The sequence below is a fragment of the Macaca mulatta genome, chromosome 3 (assembly GCF_049350105.2).
Source record: "Macaca mulatta isolate MMU2019108-1 chromosome 3, T2T-MMU8v2.0, whole genome shotgun sequence".
In the NCBI taxonomy this organism is placed as follows: domain Eukaryota; kingdom Metazoa; phylum Chordata; class Mammalia; order Primates; family Cercopithecidae; genus Macaca; species Macaca mulatta.
Window position 1 is genome coordinate 129,050,502 of NC_133408.1, and position 23,372 is coordinate 129,073,873.

The following is a 23,372-nucleotide window of genomic DNA, read 5'->3' on the forward strand; positions in this document are numbered from 1 at the left end:
AAAACTATATTGTTATGCACTAAATGTTTGCGTCCTTCCAAAATTCATATTTTGAAATCCTAACCCTCAATGTGACGGTCTTAGGAGTGAGGTCTTAGGGAGGTAATGAGCCCTCGTGAATGGAATTAGTGCCCTTATAAAAGGGACTCCAGAGAGCTGTCTCGCTCTCTTGCCTCCATGAAAGGATACAAGATATCAGCAGTATGCAACCCAGACAAGGACCCTCATCAGAACCCAACCACACTGGCACCCTGATCTCAGAATTCTAGCCTCCAAAACTATGAAAAATAACTTTCTGTTGTTTACAAACCACCCAGTTTATGGTACTTTGTTATAGCAGCTCAAACTAAGACACATACTTTTATGGAAATACTACCTGAATGTCTATCAACAAAATCTCCCTTTTTATATTATACTATTGATTTGAACGTATCTTTAACATTTTTTACACTTCGAAATCTGCCTCTAATTCTCTATGTACCAGATAAGAATCCACTAAACCAGTCTATTACACATGGTGGTCAAAGTGACAGCTCTATAATACATTCAATCATGTCATTTTCCTTTGTAAAACCATTTAAAGACTATTCTTTGTTCTTCGGATTAAGTCCTACCTCCTTAACAAGCAAGGCTTATTAGGCCTTTCATGTTATGGGCCCTGATAACATTGTTAGCCTCATCTCTCACCATTGTAGCCTGTTCCTTCTGCTCTCACCATACTGAATTTTAGTTTTCCGATTTTGCTAATTATATTTTCACTTTTTTTCCCTGTCTAGGACGCTCTCTGCATGCAAAACTTCTCTGTGTTACCAAGTCCTGTTTGTCATTCAGTTACTAGACTTGAGTTCATTAGGAAGCAGTTATGAATTCTCCAACTCTGAGTTAGGTTCCCTTGTATTAATAGTAGACGTTTGTTGCTTTGCCTCCTGGGACCTACTTGCCCTTTTTATAAGAACAGCATTCTTATTTTTATTTAGGCATTTAGTCCTTCCTGACTTTTGCTCCTGTGAGGCTGCCTTCAGCTGCCTTTTCACCAGTCAGAGCATTTTTTCTTTTGGCATTAATAAGTCACTGTGGAATGGGCATTTGACCAATATTAGACCATTCAGGGCCAAACTGGACTCAATTCAAAGACTTTTCTCTGAGCCTTCAGGATAGCAAGGTTTCTCTTCTGCTTGATTTGAGGTTGAGATGATGTGATCCTAGACTTCTTAGGTCTTACCACATAGGCTTGGGTATGAAGCCAACACCATGGAAGACAATGTAGAGAGAGGGGGGACCAAGTCCTAATATCTGCTGATCCCTGAATAAAGCTGTACATCAAACCAGTTTTATCCTTGACTTTGTAGTTAAATAAGCCATAAATTTTCTATATTGCTTTGATCAGTTGGGTTTTTAGTCACTTGCAAACAAAAATGTGCTGATTGACCTTCTTCTGAAGAACATGTACATCTTACAATAATCTGTTTCATAACATTTAGTATGTTCTCTTTTAGTTGTCTATTTACTTGTCCATCCCTCCTAGCACAATGTAAATTCCACGAATGCAAAGACAATATCTGTATTGTTTTCAGTGGTATTTCTATGGCTTAATACTGAAGCTGGCATAGAGCAGACAATTATTTGTTGAATAAGTGAAGAAGCAACTTGAAGGCTTACATTTTGTTGCTAATGCTTACTGCAATATCTGGAAGATAGTAAGCACTCAATAATAGATTCACTGGATAAATAAATGAAATTGTTCTTCTAAAGTCTAATTTTACTTTATGTATATTCTAAGGTATAATTTAGTGTTAAGAAGCTACTTCAAGAGCCTTCCACATAGAAAAGTGTGGCTTGTTATTGTGCAGATTCATTTATACCATGGCACAAAGAAGATATCCTGAAACATAGCCATTACATGAATCTAAAACATAATTGAACACAGATTCAAACAAATATGTTAGTTATGTCACTGGCTATCATTTTAAGATTAAAAGAACATTCCTATCTAACCACATACACTTACAGCAAACATTCCAAGTTACTAAGCTGTTGTATGACTTCTTCTTTTGAAGACTTTTCCAACAAGTTCCAAAGTATTTCTGATGAACGAAATAAAAGCTGTCCAGAGGGATCTGGGTCATTGAGGTGAGTACAGATTCCACTGGCTGCTTGTGCTTTCATCATTATAGTACAATTAACTTCTGAAAATAAATTTTAAACATTATTTTTGCTTTACAATATTGACATTTTTAGACAGAAACAAAAGTAGTTGACAATGAAGTGTTTAAACTTAATAATATACAAACCAGAAGTCGAGAGATGCTGCAGAACTTTAAGTACCCAAAGTTTCTCAACAAGTTGATGTTCAAGCAAGGTGATTGACTGGACCATTGTTTTTGCTAATCCTCCAACTTCAGCCATTTGAATCTTGTATGATGAACTTGCTTGCTGGTAACCTAACAACAATTAGTTAATAAATACAAACAGTTATCTCATAGAATGATCATTAAGACAAAAGAATGAGTAATTTATTATTAAGCAACAGCAAGAACAACTTTTCAAAAGTGTATGGAATTTATGAATTGTGCAGCATAGGGATGAGCCATACCTTTTTCTGTAAAGGGGCATACAGTATTTTAAGCTTTGCAGGTTATAAGGTTTCTTGTCAACTACTCAGCTCTATAGCACATTGTGGCAAGAAAGCAGTAATAAACAGTACAAATATAAATGGGCATGGCTGTGTTCTAACACAATTTTGTTTTCAGTGGGCCTAGTTTGACCTGGGACCCAGGGTTTGCTGATCCCTGGTGTAGTATTTAAAATAGGACCATGAATTTTGGAAACACCCTAAATTCTAAAAAAGAACAATATTTCTTGTCAGTAGATATGACTTTCTATAATGGAAAATGATTTGATTACAAATACTGAATGTTTTCACTAGTCAGTTTCACTGTTCGGGTCCAATGCATTACTTCAGTACTTTCAAGGGACAACAATTATGTAGTGTCCGCAATAAAATAAGAGGTGAAAAATGTAATGCTACTCTGATAATTGTGAATGAATTTAATGGTATTTTAGGGAAATTTGATTCTTGGTGACACATTTTATAAAAATTCCTTCTGTCTTAGCACCTGTGAGAAATACTAACTCTCCTTTTGATGCAGGTATACAGGTGCTTACCTAACTACATTCAACTAGAGGGATTAAATAAACACCAAAGGGTCCTCATTTACTGAGATGATGCTTTATTTTTTCTTAGTGATCTCACTTATCTAATTCCTTGACTTTTGATTTTTGAGTCCAACTAGATTCCTTAACTTTGCCCTAGTTCTGAGGTATCTGTCAGTTTGTCTTATCTTTCTAAATATGATCTCTGGCTGTGGACAAGACCCTGTCCAATGCAGTGATGAGCTTTCTATGATATGCTCTAGCTACTCACCACATGAATTTTAAAAAGCATTTAAAAAGTAAGAAGAGGAAGATAAAAATTGCCTATATTTTCATCATCTAGAGATAACATTAACATTTTCATATATTTGTGATATTTTTAATGTATGCATACAATTTTAACAACATACTAGTATACAGAATTTTATATTCTACTGTACTCATTAAACTTTTATTGTAAGCTTTTCCCCATCCTATAAAATATTTTCTAAAATCATGATTTTTAAGTGCATAATAGTCTATCATATGGATGGACCAAAATGTACTTTATATTTACTGTATGTTTTTCTATTGCTGGTACATTTTAATAGAGGGATACAACACTACTAAAGCTCATGGACTTAATTCCTGTCTCCAGGGCTGTGTCTCTTTCAACTACTGTACTGAGGACTTTTCAGCTGTAGTCCCAGATGTCTGGCCATACCCATTACTTGAAACCAACTGTGTGATAGTGAGAGCACTGACTCCTAATTTTCAGAGCCTGACCAAATCAACCTCACGTCTTTGCCCCATAATACTCCTCTGTCTTAAGTCCTACACCACTTGTCTCCCTTTCTTTTAAGGGCGTCTGTATTTTGCCAAGGTTAACTCTAAGCTTGTGCTCTTAATTCCATCCTCTTGTGCTATTTCGCCTTCCCATTTCTTTCTTACCAGCTTCTAGCTCTTCTGCCTACAAATGTGATTTCTTCCTATCCTAAAAACCCAAATAACCTTTCTCTGACTGCACTAGTTGAGCTGTTCTCCATCTTTTCTTTTTCTTCACCATCTCATCTTAAGATATATCTGCATTCATGAACTACCACTACTCTCTCAGTCTCAAATCCAGTGCCTCTACTCTCACAATTCTCTGATTCTTTTACGTTGTTGTTGTTTTTGTTTGTTTGTTTTTTGAGGCGGAGTCTGGCTCGAGGCTGGAGTGTAGTGGTGCAATCTCGGCTCTCTGCAAGCTCCGCCTCCCGGGTTCACGCCATTCTCCTGCCTCAGCCTCCCGAGCAGCTGGGACTACAGGCGCCCGCCACCACGCCCGGCTAATTTTTTGTATTCTTTTTAGTACAGACGGGCTTTCACCTTGTTAGCCAGGATGGTCTCGATTTCCTGACCTCGTGATCCGCCCGCCTTGGCCTCCCAAAGTGCTGGGATTACAGGCTGGGCCACCGCGCCCGGCCAATCCTCTTGATTCTTTAATCCTGCCTCTGCCCCGACCACTGTGTATCAATAGATCTGTCAAAGATTAACTACAACTTTTCAGGTGTCACATTGACTTGGCCTTTTAACTCTTCGATTACAGAAAACTCTGCAGCATTTGACACTGAGACAACTTCCTCCTCCTTTGTCAAATATTTCATTCATTGGCACACAAGACATGGCAGTCTTTAGGTTTTCTTCCTCCTCTTTGAACCTCCCTTCACTGCCAATTTCTTTTAATCATTTTTTCCAAACCTCAGTATGGACACTCTCCATGTCATTTTTCATGCCTTGCTGCTTATCTGTTTTATCTCTTGGCAAACTCAACCATTCTGGTGGCTTTTCAACTCTATTTGGGTGGATTCCAAACCTGTATTTCTGGTCCCTGTTGCTTTTAGTATCCAATATCCTTTATCTACCAAGACACTCCTACCCATCTATCTCATCAGTAGTTCAAATTGGACATTTAAGAATCTCCTTATTCATTTCTCTAGTTTAGCTGTTGTTCCATTTTTGTGTTTTACTTTTTGACTTACTTCTGTTTTCCCTGAATTTCTTTTTTCTTTTTTTAAATTGTCCTTTTTAAATTGACTTCTGGTTCCCATTTTTCCTTAGTCTTAAATAATCTTTCTTTTGAACTACCATAGACTCTTATTTCCACCTATATTAAGAATCATATAACTTAAGAAGTTATTGTTTATATCTTCTCTCCCTTCCTGGATCGATTAGAAATTATGGAAACTATGAAGGTAAGAAGTACATCTTAACATTATATCCTCACAGTGCACGTGCCACTGTCGTGTTCCTGCCCAATTCAGTGTGGTTCACTTATCACTATATATTAAGGTCCCTTAGCTATAACACACAGAACTATTTTCCCAAACATGATGGAGAATGGCCCTGGTATTGGTAGTTTAACATTTAACTGAGTGGGGGCAGATATTATAAATAATTATAAAGTGTTTAAAAAATAATTTTATCAATAGTATTACATAATAGTAACATTTATGATTATTAATAAACTAAATTGGGCATCACTTTACAAATTTGTTCATATTTAGCATCAGAATAAAAATATGCAAATCAAAAACTGAAAAATACATATATAACTTTTAAAAGATGACCGAAGAGATCAAGACTACAAAAAAAGTTTTCTTTTTAATGTGTTACATTTATGAGCCCACTGTGTCTGTCAAATTCAAAGAGAAATGAGAATGTTCTGTTTTCTAAATACACAAGTTATCACTGAAAGACCATTGTAAACTTCACCTGGAATATGCTTCTTTGGTGGTTCTGCATGATAAAAATCAACAATACACTTACAAATTTGTATCCTCAATTCAGAACTTGGTATTTTCATTAAGTCACCTGCCAGAAAGATAAACAGGTGCTACTTAACAACACTGTCATAAGCTTATTTGTAGAATTTAGGCATAAAATGTTAATAATATGATGATTATTAACAATATTCTCAGAGATTCAAACTGGATCATGTTCAATTTATATACATATTTTTATACATATGCTCACACATATACATACATATACATATAAACAGTACCCTGAATCCATCCTTATACATTTGGCCCCTCAATCAATTCAACCTCTCCTTTCTAGGGAGAAAAGAATGATGATTATTAACACAAATGCTAGAACCAGACTGTCTAAGATTAAATCCTGGCTCTGCCATTTACTACCCATGTAAACTTGTGTCTTACTTTTCTCATCTATTAAACAGGTATAACAATAGTTACCACATTTAAGATTGTTGTGAGGATTAAATTAGCTAATATGAGAAAAGAGCTGAGAAAAGCATCTAGCATATTGTAAGTTCTACATGTATTAGATACTATTATTACTTTGACAAGATATGGGTTAGCATTTTTCTCCCTAACTAGAGGGTCAGTAATTTTTTGCCTTTACTAATGCGTTCTTTGCTTAGAGAAGTTTCAGGTGAACTTTGCTCTTCAATTTGTTGGCAGACTGGAAGAGAGTGAGTTTTTAGGCAGCTGCCCCACAGGCAAGGATAATAGTTTTATGTTCAAGCTGTCTGCGTGGGGTTGGCGAATAGGAAGTTTCCTTTTCAGTCATATCTAAACTACAATTAAATTGGCTTCAGCCTGTATTTCAAACTGGATTTGCATCTACTCTGTTGAAGTCCTATAAACATGATCCTCAAGGGTATCTGAAAATGATCTGTGGGACTATGGAAATGATCCAGGTTCTCTGAATGCCCGAGGACAGCTGTAGTCAGTGATATCGACCTTAGAACTAAACTAGAACTGGTTGGACTCTCTGAGGGTAAAAGAATAATTAGCAATTCCTCTTTTGCATTAGCCCTTGCAAGATGCTCATCTCTGGAGGTGGTTAGCAAGTGGGGTGGCAGGTGGACAGAATGAGAAAGCACAAAGGAAAGCCTGACCCTAGCTTCAGGAGAATCTCTGCAAAAGACATCACTTAAAAACGACAGTTTTAAGATTATTCTAACTCTAAATTTTATTTTTTGGACTGTTCTTTTGGAGTTGCAAAATCACTACTTAGGTTTTAAAAATTTTACACAACAGGAACAACTAAGCTTTTCCAACAAGACTATCCAAATATGCAGGCTTATGGGAAATTCTAGGGTCTTTCGTCTGCTTTTCCACTGTTTTAGTTCCTGTAAATTTAGATAATTTATCATAGCTTCCTGTTTCATAATCTCAGGGCAGAGTACCAACTTCTTCCCTCATCCATTTCCAGAATCTTGCTTCTGAGTCAGAAATATCTATGTATCATTTGGAGGAAAATGTAATATAACTTATTAGCACACAGTAGAAACTGGAAGTTCTTACTAAAATCATGAAGAGTTTTTGTTCAACATTTCATCTTCTATACAATTATTTTAGTTTAAACTAATGTTTCCAGCCATTAAAAAAAACCAAGAGACAGAAGAGCAGTACTTGCAGTCAGTAATCAGCAAAGGAAACTCATTTAAAGTTAAGAGTTCATACTGTTGTCACATGAGATAGTAACATGTTGTGCAGGCAGGGTACCAGTCATTGAGCAAAGAACAAGCTGACACTCAGTAAAAAATTGGCCTGTATTTATAATACAAGTGACTGTCAACACTTTTGGAAGCAATATTTAAAAATAATGGCAACAGGGGTATTTTAAAAAATGTTACCAACAAAAACTACACTTTTTCTCTGTTAATACTACCATGTCCTCTTTTGAGTTGGCTTCTCGTTGTAAATTTCCACTGATGATAGAGATTCACATAATTAAAAATTCCCATATTTCTGAACCTGCCTGCTCCCTAAGGTGTTTTTCTTTAAACTGCCCCCCTCATGTTTAACCTAATCTCCACAACACCTTCACCTACTCTGGGCTGTAGAGTAGGTGAACCCTAGGTAGTTTTCCCAAAGTAACTAAAATTAAAAACTATAAAACCTACTGAGATATAAAAGGGTTAGTGTCTATGTTAAAAATAAAAATCCTTTTTTTTCTTCATTCCAGTTGAATCTCTAACATCTTTCTATATGGAGTGTAATGCTGGGAACATCACTACTCAGCAAATATTTTTAAAGATGCATTGGATCAATTGTGTATCTTTTGTTCCTCCTGTACAAATAAAGACCTAAACTAGTAAGTATTGATTTAATGTACGATTTGTTTTGAGAACATGTTGTCATGTCCCAGGAGCTGACTCAAAGAGCCAGTGTTTCCCTGATCTAATTTCCCTGGAAATTGTTTTCTTTCTTTAGAAAATCAAGTGATAACCCGTATGTAAATACCTACCCTTTTATGATACTTTTCATATTTTTGTGTATAAAATACAGGCATCTGCATCTTTATGTGCATTATGCTGAAGTTCTTAATATGCTATCATTTTATGATTTGATTTAAAATTTTAGATCATTTAATGAATAATTCTATGATTGTAGCAATTAAATATTAGAGTTCAAAGTTGAAATGTTTTCATGATTACTTAAAAAGGGGGATGTATACTTTCTGATTTATAAAAATAGTGAACAAACACTTCATCAAACTAAATAACAATTCATCAAACTACATAACCAGCCTGTCCTTGTACTTAGAAGACGGACTTTTATTGGTATCATGAAACAACCTGAGCAGAATACCATACCAGAATTATCAGCAAGCACACTGTGATTAATTCACTACCAGGAAACAACAGAAGATCCTAGACATGGAGAAGGAGTCCTCTTAGTGAAACTTGGGGAAAATAGATACTTCCTTGTTAGTAGGACCTATCATATGTTACATCCATATACCTTAAGGAAATCTTAACTTACCCAGAAGCGCAATTGAATTAGCAGTATCTTCAGCATAAGTTATTTCATCCGATACTTTCTTTTTCAAAAATGGCAAGCTTCAATAAGAGTGAAGAATCGTAAGAGTAATTTTTAATAAAGTCTTTGATTGAAGCATCATTTGTAAATGGGGGAGAGTTCGTTTCTAAAGAATAAATTAATAATAATATTCTATTCTTTAGCCCTGGGGAATTGACAAGTATTAACTACCAGTTGTAATACATAGTATTATAGTTTAATACTATTGTAACTATTAAAAATGTTTCTGGGGCCAGGTGCAGTGGCTCACACCTGTAATCCCAGCACTTTGGGAGGCCGAGGTGGGTGGATCACGAGGTCAAGAGATTGAGATCATCCTGGCCAACATGGTGAATTCTGTCTCTTCTAAAAATACAAAAATTCACTGGGCGTGGTGGCATGCGCCAGTAGTCCCAGCTACTCGAGAGGCTGAAGCAGGAGAATCGCTAGAACCTGGGAGGCGGAGGTTGCAGTAAGCTGAGATTGCACCACTGTATTCCAGCCCGAGCGAGCGAGCCTCCATCAAAAAATAAAACAAAAGAAGTGACAGAGCGAGCGAGCCTCCATCAAAAAAGAAAAGAAAAGAAATGTTTCTAATGAACTGACCAAAAAGAAAATATTATGGTAATTATAAAAATTAAGAAATGGATGTAAAAGGCATAGGTTAAGAAAGTCATTTTGCATCACTTCATGAATAAAAAACTTAGGAACACTCTTTATCTTTGAGGCCAAAATAATAATAAACTATAGCTTTAATTCTATCAAAGTTAGTACGACATTGGATAATCTGATACAAACCATAGATCTAAGCTCACCAATGACTTAAAAACTGGTTAAGAGCTTTTCCTGAAATTTTCAAAACTCTAGGCAAAATCAATAGTTTATTCATTCTTAGAGATTAGTGCATTTTTCCTTATTAGCTGGGTTAGTAACTATCCACAAAGTAACAGAATGCTTTTGCAGACATTAAGGCATTCAAGTTAAGAAATATTAATTATATTAGAATTGCATTTCACAACTACTATAACCAAAGTTATTTGAAAGTAACTTCTTTATAAATCTTAAAAGATCTGGCACATAAACCTGGGTCAGTCTAAATTTCAAAGATAATATAAAAGTTATTTTTTAAATATATAAACTATCTTGACATTTCATGAGTTCAAAATTTGAACTTCCTGTACTATTTAAAGTACAATATATCCTATATAGAGAGGACTTTTCATTCATATTTTTCAAGAAAAATTAAAGAAGTGGTTGAAAATGGCATTGAGAACTATCACATGAGGATGTATTAATAGCAATATACAGGCCAATTTGAGTTTAAAGATAGCTGAAGAGCAAGCTACAAAAAGTATAATTTTATAAATGCCACAGAAGTTCATTTCTAGTGTTTGTCTAAATTTGTCATTTGAAACAAATAACGTATTATATTTGTTATCCAGCTGCTTGTTGGATCTCTAAAGTAAAGGACTCTAAAACTAGTACTTTTTGTTCCCAAACTTTTTCCTTTTCTAGCAAAGGAGACAACCTATAAGATAAAGCATCAGAAGAGTTTTCAACCAAAAAGTTTATGAAAAAATTAGCATTATACTTCTGATGCAGTGAGAAAACCATACTACTTGGAGGCCAAAATGGAAATATTATTTTATTTTTATTGTTTTTATCTTCCAAAAATGTCTTGAAAAGAGAAACAAGTGAGGGTGAGGCGTAGAGAAGTTATCTAGACATAAGCTGAAATTAGAAAAGTAGAAAAAATTAACAATGTGAATAATTATGAAATATGAGGGAAAATGAAGACTGCAGCTATACAATTAAACATTCAGTCACAAGTTTTCATAGAGAATGAACTTTGTGCAGAGCTCTGTAGGAGCATAGACATTGAAAGTAATGCTTATAAACTTGGTATTCTAGGACTTGCAAAGCCTTGAGATTTAAAAGTTTTACATTATATAATCATATGTCAATATAATAATAATTTCCAACCTGTTCCTTGAAAACACCAGAGCAACCATTTATTTTCCATTGTCCCTATCTATTAAAAAGCAAGGCATGGTATAGGCATTCAATATATTATTTTGGTTATTTTATTCAGATATCAAAAAAATAAATTTAAGTGGTTACAAACATTTTAAATATTGCTGCTAAATCTAAAAGTGAGAGTTAGAACCTACCATGTATGCATAATTCCACTAAACCTTTCAATTATTTATATATTATTTGTATATTAAATAATTGTTATCTAAAAAGTTAAATTGGTAGAAAGGTTCAGAAGCTAAAATTGTCAGAAAGGTTTATTCCTCCCTACTACATTACATTAAGCAACTAAAAATGGATATTTTAATATATACCTAGATTAGCCACCATGTGGCACCAAGGGAGCACCATATATTCAGTTCCTAGAGCTTGTTAAAGAACCAACAGTAGAAAGAATAAGGCACGTTAATTTTACAATTCTTACCTCTAACTTACATTTTTAAAATATATATCAAATGTAACTGATGATATTTTATTCTTCACTCAAATTTCAAAAATCAGATAAAACATGACATATAACCTAATATATCTTTGAGACCCAAATTTTCTAAAGACAGAGAAAAAAACTAGACTGAAACTACAAGCATATCCATAAGTTCACTCAAAGATTCTCTGAAAATACTATAATTCCTTGGTTACATCTAATATTCATCATTTACTTCAGAGTAACTAATTACAAGACAGCATTTCAATATACTTAGAATTTAATCTCTTGTGGTTAGCAGTCTCAGACCACAGCAAACCGATTACCTGAAATACCAACTGCTGGAATCAAGTGATGAACTGAAGTTTTCTTGAGTTCTGTAGCAATCTGCTACACTATAATGCATAGTATGTTTGTGATACAAGAAACATAACAACACACTCCATGTTAATGCAAAATAAAGTTAAAGAAAGATAACTTACCCACACAGTTTTATGATATCATATGCAGATTCTACAAAACGAGGCTGGTTTTTTATCTTTCCTGCACACAGATTCAGAATTTTAAATATCTGTGCTAAATCCCTTAATGGCTTTAATATTTTTAGTTAAGAAATAAAATTAATAAAGTTAAGATTCTTTATTAACATATTCTTTATAGTATTTCTGTGAAGAAAGTATATAGAATTCCAACTACTTTGCCAAATGTGGTAGATACTGTTTTAATTTTTCTTATTTTGAAGTCTAAAAAAGGAAATTTAGAACCATTTTTTTAAAAAAAAAAATTTCATTTTTGCCTCAGAAAAACACCTACTCAAAATTTTTTTCCTCTCACAACTTTAGAATTGGATTACCAACTGCTACAACACAGATTCAGTTGATCAATAACTTTCCACTGGCAATGAGTAATAGCACATTGGAAACATTAACATATTGATTAGGGTCAATTATACCCTTCATCTTCACCCCCAACCCCCACCCACACAAACATATGCTGTCTCAGAATAAGCAATCCAAACCTTACTTTACTCTACTATTTTATTAATATTAAACTGAGATGCATTTTCCTGTGTTTAAGGCTTAAATTGGTTAGGATTTTATCTGAAACTAATATGAAAGCAAAATATAGGCTTTCTAGATCTTTAAACAAAAGCATCTTTTATTTTATCTATTAAAAAATCCTGCTGGCTGGGCGTGGTGGCTCATGCCTGTAATCCCAGCACTTTGGGAGGCCGAGGCAGGCGGATCACGAGGTCAGGAGTTAGAGACCAGTCTGACCAACATGGTGAAACCCCGTCTCTACTAAAAATACAAAAATTCGCTGGGCGTGGTGGTGCATACCTGTAATCCCAGCTATTTAGGAGGCTGAGGCAGGAGAATCGCTTGAACCCAGGAGGCTGAGGTTGCAGTGAGCTGAGATCACACCATTGCACTGAAGCCTGAGTGACACAGTGAGACTCCGTCTCAAAAAAAAAAAAAAAATCCCATTGGCACATAAACACATTTCATTGATTTTGTTTTATAGCTAAGAAATTATGGTAGATGTGACTTACACTTCTTGGTTGAATCTTATTACTTCTAGCCTTTTTCTAGGACCTTTTAGGAAAAGATGGGAGAGCAGGGTACACTGGAAATAGAAAGCTCTGTTAACTTCCTACAGAAGTGACCAAGATACTTCTCCAACTTTGCTAAGTTTTACAATTTATATAGCCAGCCTATGAAAGGGAATCAGAAATAGAGCCAATTGCCACCAACGGTTTACATGAAGAAAAAAAAAAAAAAATGGAGGTGTTGAGGTATCAGGTTAAAATAGGAAAAGAAATCACCTGCTAGTAGACATTTTCAGCTACCAGTAAATAGGGCTTGATATACACAAGCCCTAAGATTGAACAGGTCCAAATAAAACCAAGAATAAAATATAATAAAAGATTTAGATAAAATTATAAGAAACATTTTTCTGAATGGAAGTCTTAAGAGGTTTTGAACTAGAACGAGCTAATATTAGAGCTTGATAACTTTTTTTTCTTTTTTTTAGAGATGGGGTCTCTCTCAGTCACCCATACCGAGGTTGGAGTGCAGTGGAGCAAACATAGCTCACTGCAGCCTCAAATTTCTGGGCTCAAATGACCCTTCCACCTCAGCCTCAGCCTCTGGAGAAGATACAACTACAAGTGTGCATCGCCATACATGGCTATTTTTTTCTGTAGAGGTGGGGTCTTGCTATGTTGCCCAGGCTGGTTTTAAACTCCTGGCCTCAAATGATCCTCCTGCCCCAGACTCCTAAGGTGCTGAGATTACAGGCATGAGCCACAATGCATGGGCTTAATAACTTCTTTAGACCAAGTCAGACAACTGTTCAAGATCATTTTCGGGGGTGTCCAGTCTTTTGGCTTCCCTGGCCCACACTGGAAGAAGAAGAATTCTCTTGGGTCACACATTAAATACTCAAATACTAATGATAGCTGATGAGCTAAAAAAAAATTGTCAAAAAAAATCTCATCATGTTTTAATGAAGTTTACAAATTTGTGTTGGGCCGCATTTAAAGCCATCCTGGGCAGCATGCAGCCCATAGGCTGAGGGTTGGTCAAGCTTGATTTAGATGAATACTATTCAAAGTGTGGTCTATGGACCACTATCAGTTCTGAAAGTGTATTTACCAGTCTGTGACAAAATGAATACAGAAAGCGAGAGTGGGCATATAAAAACTTTTATAACAATCTAATACTTGTGGGATACTTCTATTGTATTTTACAACAGCATATATATGTAAATGTTAAAAAAAAAAATGGCCAGCTGCAGTGGCTCACACCAGTAATCCCAGCACTTTGGGAGGCCGAGGCAAGAGGATTGTTTGAGCTCAGGAATTCGAGACCAACCTGTACAACATAATGAGACTTCACAAAAAAATAAAAATTAACCAGGCGTGGTGGGTGCATTCCTGTAGTCCCAGTTACTTGGGAGGCTGAGGTAGGAGGGTCGCTGAAGCCCAGGAGTTTGAAGTTGCAGCGAGCTATGACTGCACCACTGTACTCCAGTCTGGGCAGCTAAGGCTGGATGGAGACTCTGTCTCAAAAACAAAGAAACAAACAAACCCCCGAAAACAAAACACAACCTAACAACAAACTGATTCTTATCCACAGGTAGTATTTGTTTGTTTGTTTGTTTTTGAGACAGGGTCTCACTCAGTTGCCCACACTGGAGTATAGTGTCACAGTCTTAAATCACTGTAACCTTGAATTCCTGGGTTTCAGCAATCCTCCTGCCTCAGCCTCCCCAGTAGCTAGCACACACCACCACACCTGGTTATTTGTTTTTTTGTAGAGGCAGGGTCTTGGTATGTTGACCAGTCTGGTCTTGAACTCCTAGCCTCAAGCAATCCTCCTGTCTTGGCCTCCCAAACTGCTGGGATTATAAGTGTAAGCCATCACACTCGGCTTTTATGTACAGATAGTTTTAAGACACACTGGTTTTCATGTATTCTGATCAGGGTGGTATACTTAGTAGGGATAGTATATTTATATAATATTTTACAGATTATCAAGCACTTGCATGTACATGATCTCATCTAATCTTCCTAACAACCTCATGAGCTTCTATTACTTTACAAGGATGAAGAAGTTAAGAAGTTTATCAAAGGTACAACTGCCCATGTAAATTAATAGAAACAATGACTTTGACTTGGCCCTCTAACTATATCTATTGTCTTTCTGAATCTACAAAAACTGATATTATCCACAGTTACTTGTGTTACATTGTTTCTTCAATTTTATTTACATTCTCTGATACAAAATACAGTTTTGTAAAGAACATAAAACCTTAGATATTCTCTGTGGTAGACAGAATAATGGCCTCTCCAGTTTTTCTGTGGTAGACAGATTAATGGCCTTCCCCAAGATGTCCATGTCCTAATTCCCGGAACCTGTAACTATGTTACATAGCAAAGGCACATATGATTAAGAATTTTGAGATAAGAAAATTATACTAGATTATCCAGGTGGGCCCACCGTAATCACAGGGATCCTCATAAAGGAAAGAGGGAGGAAGGGAGGGTCAGAGAGAAGATGATGTGATGACAGGAACAGAGGTGACAGTGATGCCAGTGGGGGGAAGAGGGCATGAGGCAAGGAATGTAGGCAGCCTCCAGAAGCTGGGGCAGGCAAGGAAATGATTCTTCTCTAGAGTCTTAAGGAGAAATCAGCCCTGCCAACATCTTGACTTTAGTCCAGTGAGGCTGATTTTGGACTTCTAACCTCCAAAATTGTAAGATAAAAACTTTATGTTGTTTTAAGCCATCAAATTTGTGGTAATTTGTTACAACAGCAATAGAAAACTAATAAATTTTCTTTTTTTTTTTTTTTGTTTTGAGACGGAGTCTCGCTCTGCCGCCCAGGCTGGAGTACAGTGGCAGGATCTCAGCTCACTGCAAGCTCCGCCTCCCGGGTTTACGCCATTCTCCTGCCTCAGCAGGAGAGTAGTCCCAAGTAGCTGGGACTACAGGTGCCCGCCACCTCGCCCGGCTAGTTTTTTGTATTTTTAGTAGAGATGGGGTTTCACCGTGTTAGCCAGGATAGTCTCGATCTCCTGACCTCGTGATCCGCCCGTCTCGGCCTCCCAAAGTGCTGGGATTACAGGCTTGAGCCACCGCACCCGGCCAACTAATACATTTTCTAATAGAAATTCTCTTGTTTCAGAATAAATGAAATGAACATACATACAAACATAAAGGATACAAGTCCATTCTGAAAACACTGTACCAGTTTCTTGACAAATTTAAGTTGTTTTTCTTCTAAGCCATCCTAAAACAAATGACCTATTTTAGTTCTTCTGTGCTATTAAATCTGTTGAGATTTAAAAAAATTCTTCAACATAAAAAGTAGACACTTTAAAATTATCAAGTAATTCTTAAGTTGCTATATTATAATGTAAGTGTTAAAAAATGTTTTCTGAAACAGTGAAGGTAAAAATAAACTATCAGAACTATTGTATGATCTAGCAATCTCGCTACTGGGTATTTATCCAAAGGAAAGGAAATCAGTATATCAATGAGATACCTACAGTCCCATGTTTATTGCAGCACTACTCACAATAGCAAAGATATGGAATCAACTTAAGTGTCCATCAATGGATGAATGCATAAAGAAAATATGGTCCATGTATACAATGGAATACTATTAAGCCATAAAAAAGAATGAAATCCTGTCATTTGTAGCAGCATGGATGGAACTACAAGATATTAAGTGAAATAAGCCAGGTTTAGAAAGACAAATATCACATATTTTCACTCATGTGCGGAAGCTAAAAAGTTGTTCTCATGGAGATACAGACTAGAATGATAGTTACAAAAGGTAGGAAGACTGTGGTAGCAAATATTTGTTAGCAAAGTAGGGTGACTAAAGTTAACAATAATGTATTGTATATTTCAAACTAGCTAGAAGAGGGGATTTGAAATGCTCCCAACATAGAAATGATAAATGCTAGAGGTGGTAGATATCCTAAATACTCTGACTTGATCATTATACATTTTATGCATGTAACAAAATATCACATTTTATTATCATAACATCATAAACATTTACAGACATTATGTATCAAAAATAAACTATCATTTAAATTTGATTAGGAAATTGGGAATCAAAATTAGGTTAATATAAAAGCAGTAATTGTTTCCAGAGATAATATTAACAACAGCTGAAGTACATTGAATATTTTTTCTATGGCATGTACCACATGGGCACCATATATACTTATCACTTCATTAATTTCCAAAATGACCCTATTAGGAAGATACTACTATGATCTCTGTTTTCCAGAATAGGAAACACAAGCTGAAACATTTTAAAGTAATGTGTCCAAAATACACAGCTAAAAAGTGGTGGTATTAGAAGTCAAGTTTGGAAAGCTGTCTGTAGAAATTGTATTTTTAACCTCTAAAATATGCTCAGTGTTCTGTGCAAGCCAAACATCTTAAGTCAATTAAAAATGAAAATAAGCAAGCAAAACTTCTACACAGTGGTTTCCATGACTGAATTCTGTCTGTCCTTTTAATCTTAAATGTTCCTGAAAAGCTGTGATATTGTCTATACTTTTTCTCTGTAGCCTTATTAAACAGCTAATAGGCACTCTATGTAGTTGTTGTTTTTTAAGGAAATGTAGATATAGTTACAATAAAAATACTTTTCACAACAATGATAGCCAGCAAAAGATAAATTATTCCAATAGTCATTTTTTTCTCCTTTCTATGTAAAAAAACAGAGAATAAAAAATGTGAAAACAGTGACCAAATGTTTGTGACTCCTATTCATGGGACATTGTTTTCTTTTGATAGGCTATACTATGGTCAACCCATTTTCTTCTTTAAAAAATTTTTTTTATTGTAATTTAAGTTCTGGGATACACATGAAGAATGTGAAGGTTTGTTACATAGGTATACACGTGCCATGTGGTTTGCTGCACCCATCAACCCATCATCTACATTAGGTATTTTTCCTAACGCTATCCCTCCCCTAGGCCCCCATCCCCTGACAGGCCCTGGTGTGTGATGTTCCCCTCCCTGTGTCCATGTGTTCTCATTGTTCACCTCCCACTTATGAGTGAGAACATGCGGGTGTTTGGTTTCCTGTTCCTGTGTTAGTTTGCTGAGAATGATGGTTTCCAGCTTCATCCATGTCCCTGGAAAGGACAGGAACTCATCCTTTTTTATGGCTCCATAGTATTCCATGGTGTATATGTGCCACATTTTCTTTATCCAGTCTATCATTGATGGACATTTGGGGTCAAATCATTTTCTGTTTACTCACAATATGTATTCCTTTTTGGAAATCACCACATAAGTTCCTAGTGTGTGCTGGCTTTTAGGCATTCAGTCGATTCTTGATAACATCAGGTGGCATACGAGCATGTGTGCATATACATTTGTTATCTTTTCTCTCAACGCCTACTTTCCCAATTTTGAGTCTTGTGTCTAAAATAACTTAATTTCCATTATATCCTATATACGATTGTTCTCAAAATAAATTATCTATGTGTACATGCTTGTGTGTATCTATCCTGATTTCATAATTAGTACACCACAGTACCTTGTTTTCTACCATTCCCCTCCTCCAATCCTACTAGGTAACAAGCACTTAACAGACGCTAGATGATCCTTTCTCTACTCTTAGGATTCCTTCTGGTACAGCCACCATGGGTGTGTCCATCTCATAAAAGCAAATCTACTGTCTTCCTCCAGTCTCCCCACTTCATTAAATATATTCATACTAAATTTAAACAGTCCTTGAATATAAGGTATGTACTATTTAAAATGTTTTCAACAAAAGGACATAAATGAGACTTACATTTGAAGGGATATATGTTACCTTTCAGGGAAACAGTTTGTAAGTAATGCAGCGGAGTAATTTTCTCTCAAAGCTTACTCACTTTATCAGTCTCTTCAAGGAGTTTGATGACACGATTAAGGTCCATAGGCTTGAAAACACCCTAAAAAACACACAACTCTTACTATTCTATATCATCTTCTATATCAATAAGTCATATCTAACACACTAATTTATATGATACTTTCCCTTGGTAACTTAAAAAACATTTTATGACACTAAGATAGTAAGGGGAGAATGAAAAGTAGATGAAAACTTACAGGAATAAATAGATTTTTGAGGGAAAAGACCCCTCCTGAATTCTAGTATTTCATATAATCTTGACGTTTTAAAATTTCATCAGCCCTGAAGGGTCCAAGAAAATATTTAGAATAATAGTACTTCCACACGTTGAGAAATAAAATTATCTTGTACTTGTATACACATTACACTAAGTTTGCCTATGCAGATACATGGTAAGAGCAGCTTCTAAACTACAGGTAGGAGATTGCTTTTCTCAACTAGGTATCCCCTTATCTCAATTAGTACCAGCATTCTTCCAGTCATCCACATTTTAAAAAAAAACAGGAACTTCCAAGTTCTACAGATTTTACATCTTAAATATTTCTTGAGCCTATTCCATCTTACTGATTTATTCAGTTCTTAGCTCTTACTTAATTTCAGGTGGTTCCTGCTGTTCTCTCTGACTCCACTCTTGCACCCTTCAACACCATCTTCTATTCTACCATCAGAACAATAAAACTCAAATCTGAACATGACCCATCTAAACTATTCAATGACTCCCCATTAATGCCTCTCACATCTCCTCTGTTTTCACTCATGTTGTTACATTCCTATTCCTCTCCTTGGTTAATTCCCACAGGTCCTTCAAGACGAAGCTCAGATATTACCTTCCCAAAGGATGAAAAAATGCTAGAAAAATGCTGTGCTCTCATAGCACCCTAAGTTTATATCCATTAAAATTACCATTGCATTGTTCTGAAAGGGTCTACATGTTCGTTCCCCAACACTCTCTGCCCCAAAGTTCTCTTAAGAGCAAAAATTCTTAGCAAACTATCACAAGAACAGAAAACCAAACACCGCATGTTCTCACTCATAGGTAGGAACTGAACAATGAGATCACTTGGACTCAGAAAGGGGAACATCACACACCGGGGCCTATCATGGGGAGGGGGGCGGGGGGAGGGATTGCATTGGGAGTTATACCTGATGTAAATGATGAGTTGATGGGTGCAGCACACCAACATGGCACAAGTATACATATGTAACAAACCTGCACGTTATGCACATGTACCCTACAACTTAAAGTATAATAATAATAAATAAATTTAAAAAAAAAAACGCAAAAATTTTTGCTTTCAGGCACTCCCAGAATCCAACACTGGGCCTGACATATAATATTGTTAGTTGCTTAATAAATACTTGGAAAATGCAACCAAGAAGAGGCTATATTATAATAAAGTTATTCATTGGTAAACGGGGAAGGAAATGGGTACTATCATCCAAAATTTAAGTAGTAGACCCCGAGCACCCAAAGCAATCCTGAGCAAAAAGAAAAGAGCTGGAGGCACCACACTACCTGACTTCAAAATATACTGCAAAATTATAGTAACCAACACAGCATGGTACTGGCATAAAACCAGATACATAGGATAATGGAACAGAACAGAGAACCCAGAAATAAGTCCCTGTATTGATAGCCAAATCATTTTCGACAAAGGTACCAAGAACATACAGTGGGGAAAGAACAGTTTCTTCAATAAATGGTGTTGAGAAAACTGGATAGACATATGCAGAAGCATGAAAGTAGACTCCTATGTCTCACCAAACAAAAAAATCAAACCAAAATGGATTAAAGACTTAAATATAAGACCCTAAACTATGAAGTCACTAGAATAAAACATTGGGGAAACACTTTAGGACACTGGTCTAGGCACAGGTTTTTCTGGGTAGGACCTCAAAAGTGCAGGCCTAAAAGCAAAAATAGACAAACAGGATTACACCAAGCTAAAAAGTGTACCCACAGGAAAGAAAACAGTTAATAGAGTGAAGAGACAACCTAAAATATGGGAGAAAATATTTGCAATCTATCCATCTGACAAGGGATTAATAATAAGAATATACAAGGAACACAAACAACTCAATAGCAAAACAAGGCTGGCCGCGGTGGCTCCCGCCTGCAATCCCAGCACCTTGGGAGGCAGAGGCGGGTGGATCACCTGAGGTCAGGAGTTCGAGACCAGCCTAACAAACATGGTGAAACCCTGTCTCTACTAAAAATACAAAAAAAATTAGCCGGGTGTGATGGCGGGCACCTGTAATCCAGATACTCGGGAGGCTGAGGCAGAAGAATTGCTTAAACCTGGGAGGTGGAAGTTGAAGTGAGCCAAGATTGCGTCACTGCACTCCAGCCTGGGTGACAGAGTGAGCCCATCTCAAAAAACAAACAAACAAATACAAATAGCAAAACAAAACAAAACAAAAAACCCCAACAACAACAAAAAAGAAATGATCCGATCAAAGGTAAAGTATGATGATACAGAGATCTACAAATTCTAAGTGTGGTTTTGACTATATTTATCTTGGGGGTTAATGCCTTGCTACCTGACATTTTATTCTTAATTCAGTGTTATGTCACAGTTCTTACCCCCATTACAGGAGTTAAGCTCTCCCAGTTTTCTTTGTATCCTCTGTCCTGCTTTCACGCTTACTTCTACTTTAAAATAAATGGTGGAAAAGATGATGTAATGATGATATAAAAGATATACAAAAGGGAAAAAATCCTACTTATTCCTATCATGTAGTAAATGACATCTATTTTTATTTTTATATATTTTGTTTTTCCTTACATGCATAAGTATTTCACATAATTTCACTTAATTAATACCATGGCAGCTTCTGAGTTTTAAATCTGCAGTACATACTTTTCCATACTTCTACATAATCATTATTACATTGTCTTAGTTTTAGTATTTCCTTGCCCTTAAAAATTACAAATTCATATATTCTGATCTTAAAACATTTCTCTCAAAAGCAGTTAAAAAAAATTAATCCTAACTGAGATGTCATGGCATCAAAAACAATTTGTAATGAAACATACTAACTTTAAGTCTGTGGAGTATCTGAATGAGCTCATTTACTCAAAATTATATGGATTTTTATTTATTTTTGACATGGAGTCTTACTCTGTTGCCCAGGCTGGAGTGCAGTGGTGCAATCATGGCTCACTGCATATCCCAACCTCCCTGGGCTCAGGTAATCCTTCCACCTCAGCCTCCTGGGTGGAGGAGCTGGGACTGCAGAGGCACATCAGCCCACACTTTGCTAATTTTTGTTTTTTTTTTTTGTAGAGATAGAGTGTCGCCATGTTGCCCAGGCTGTTCTGGAATGCCTGGGCTCAAGCCATGTGCCAGCCTCAGCCTCCCAAAGTTTTGAAATTACAGGCATGAGCCAACATGCCCAGCCATTTTTACTTTTAAAAATAATTTTAAAAAGGATTTACTAAATACTAATCTATACCTGGTCTTATGTTACCATTAAAAATTGTTAAATATTACTGTTAAATAGTTAAATTTACTGTTACCAAAAATTTTGGTAAATAGACTTCTGCCTTTTAAGATTTGGGGATTTGGCAGTGATATCCACCACTACACCTCAGCTGTCTTTTTTCTTTTCCTCCTACACTCTCAAATTATACATACACACACACACACACACACACACACACATAGTGGGTTTTTCTTTTCTGGTTTTCTGAAATATTTGCTTAGAGGGTTAGACTGGGATATTGGAATGAAATGTCAATGCAGGAATATATATATATATATATATATATTTTTAAGACTAATCAAGGGAAGTAGTGGGAATGGAGAAGGAAGAAATCTGTAACTGGTTGTAATCAATTAGCTGTAAACAGCACTGCACTTGGGCCAGCCCAATGCAGGATTTTCTTTCTAATATTTGTGTGTATTTTCATATTTTTTTCTCCAAATGACCAGGTATAATTTTTAAAAGAACAGGGAGTAGTAAAGATTAAAGCATAGATTCCTCTTAGATTTATCTTGCATTACCCATTTGATGTTACTCTAGGTTTTACCTGCTTGGCAGATTTTTAAAGATTTCTCTCTCTCCCTCTAGCTTCCCTAGACTTTTCCTCCTTCTATAACTATTTATTAGTAATTTTTTGTTGTTGTTGTTGTTGTTTCAGGAATTGTGCGAGATGTGGGGAATAACAATGTCCTCATCTCATGCAGCTATTGGTCTGGCATGGGATTTTACAGAAGGATTTGTATGTAACACAAGGATCTTAAAAAGCCATTGAACGGTTTGGGACTGAACATATAAACAAAACTGGCCAGACTATATGTGACAAAATAACTCTGGCCGACAACCTCTGCAGCAATTGGCTCAGAAAAGTCAGGATTTGGTCAATGACTGCCAGCTTTCCTGGTTTTTGTTCCTCTGTTTCCAACTTAAGACCAACCAGAGAAAGCCAAATATGCCTTCCAATTCAATCACAGAGGATACCCTGCTTCTAGCTAGCCCACCTCCAGGTTTCCCATGTCAGCAACCTACAATTAGAGTAGACCTGAA

At 36.0% G+C, this 23,372-nt stretch overlaps 1 protein-coding gene across 5 annotated transcripts in view; it reads right to left on the reverse strand.

The window, feature by feature from the left end:
• The window catches only part of CFAP69 (cilia and flagella associated protein 69), a 67,059-nt gene that overhangs the window by 37,687 nt on the left and 6,000 nt on the right, over positions 1-23,372 (reverse strand). For all 5 annotated transcript variants that reach the window (XR_013415931.1, XM_077998079.1, XM_028846089.2 and 2 more), the window contains exons 2-8: positions 18,823-18,882; positions 16,137-16,202; positions 11,889-11,998; positions 8,913-8,989; positions 5,887-5,985; positions 2,292-2,441; positions 2,009-2,186 (exon numbers count right to left, since the gene is read on the reverse strand). Coding sequence is in view for 4 of the 5 variants with exons in the window: in XM_077998079.1 (XP_077854205.1) it covers positions 2,009-2,186; positions 2,292-2,441; positions 5,887-5,985; positions 8,913-8,989; positions 11,889-11,998; positions 16,137-16,202; positions 18,823-18,882 (740 nt within the window). In the remaining variant the exon portion in view is untranslated. The remainder of the gene's footprint in view (positions 1-2,008; positions 2,187-2,291; positions 2,442-5,886; positions 5,986-8,912; positions 8,990-11,888; positions 11,999-16,136; positions 16,203-18,822; positions 18,883-23,372) is intronic.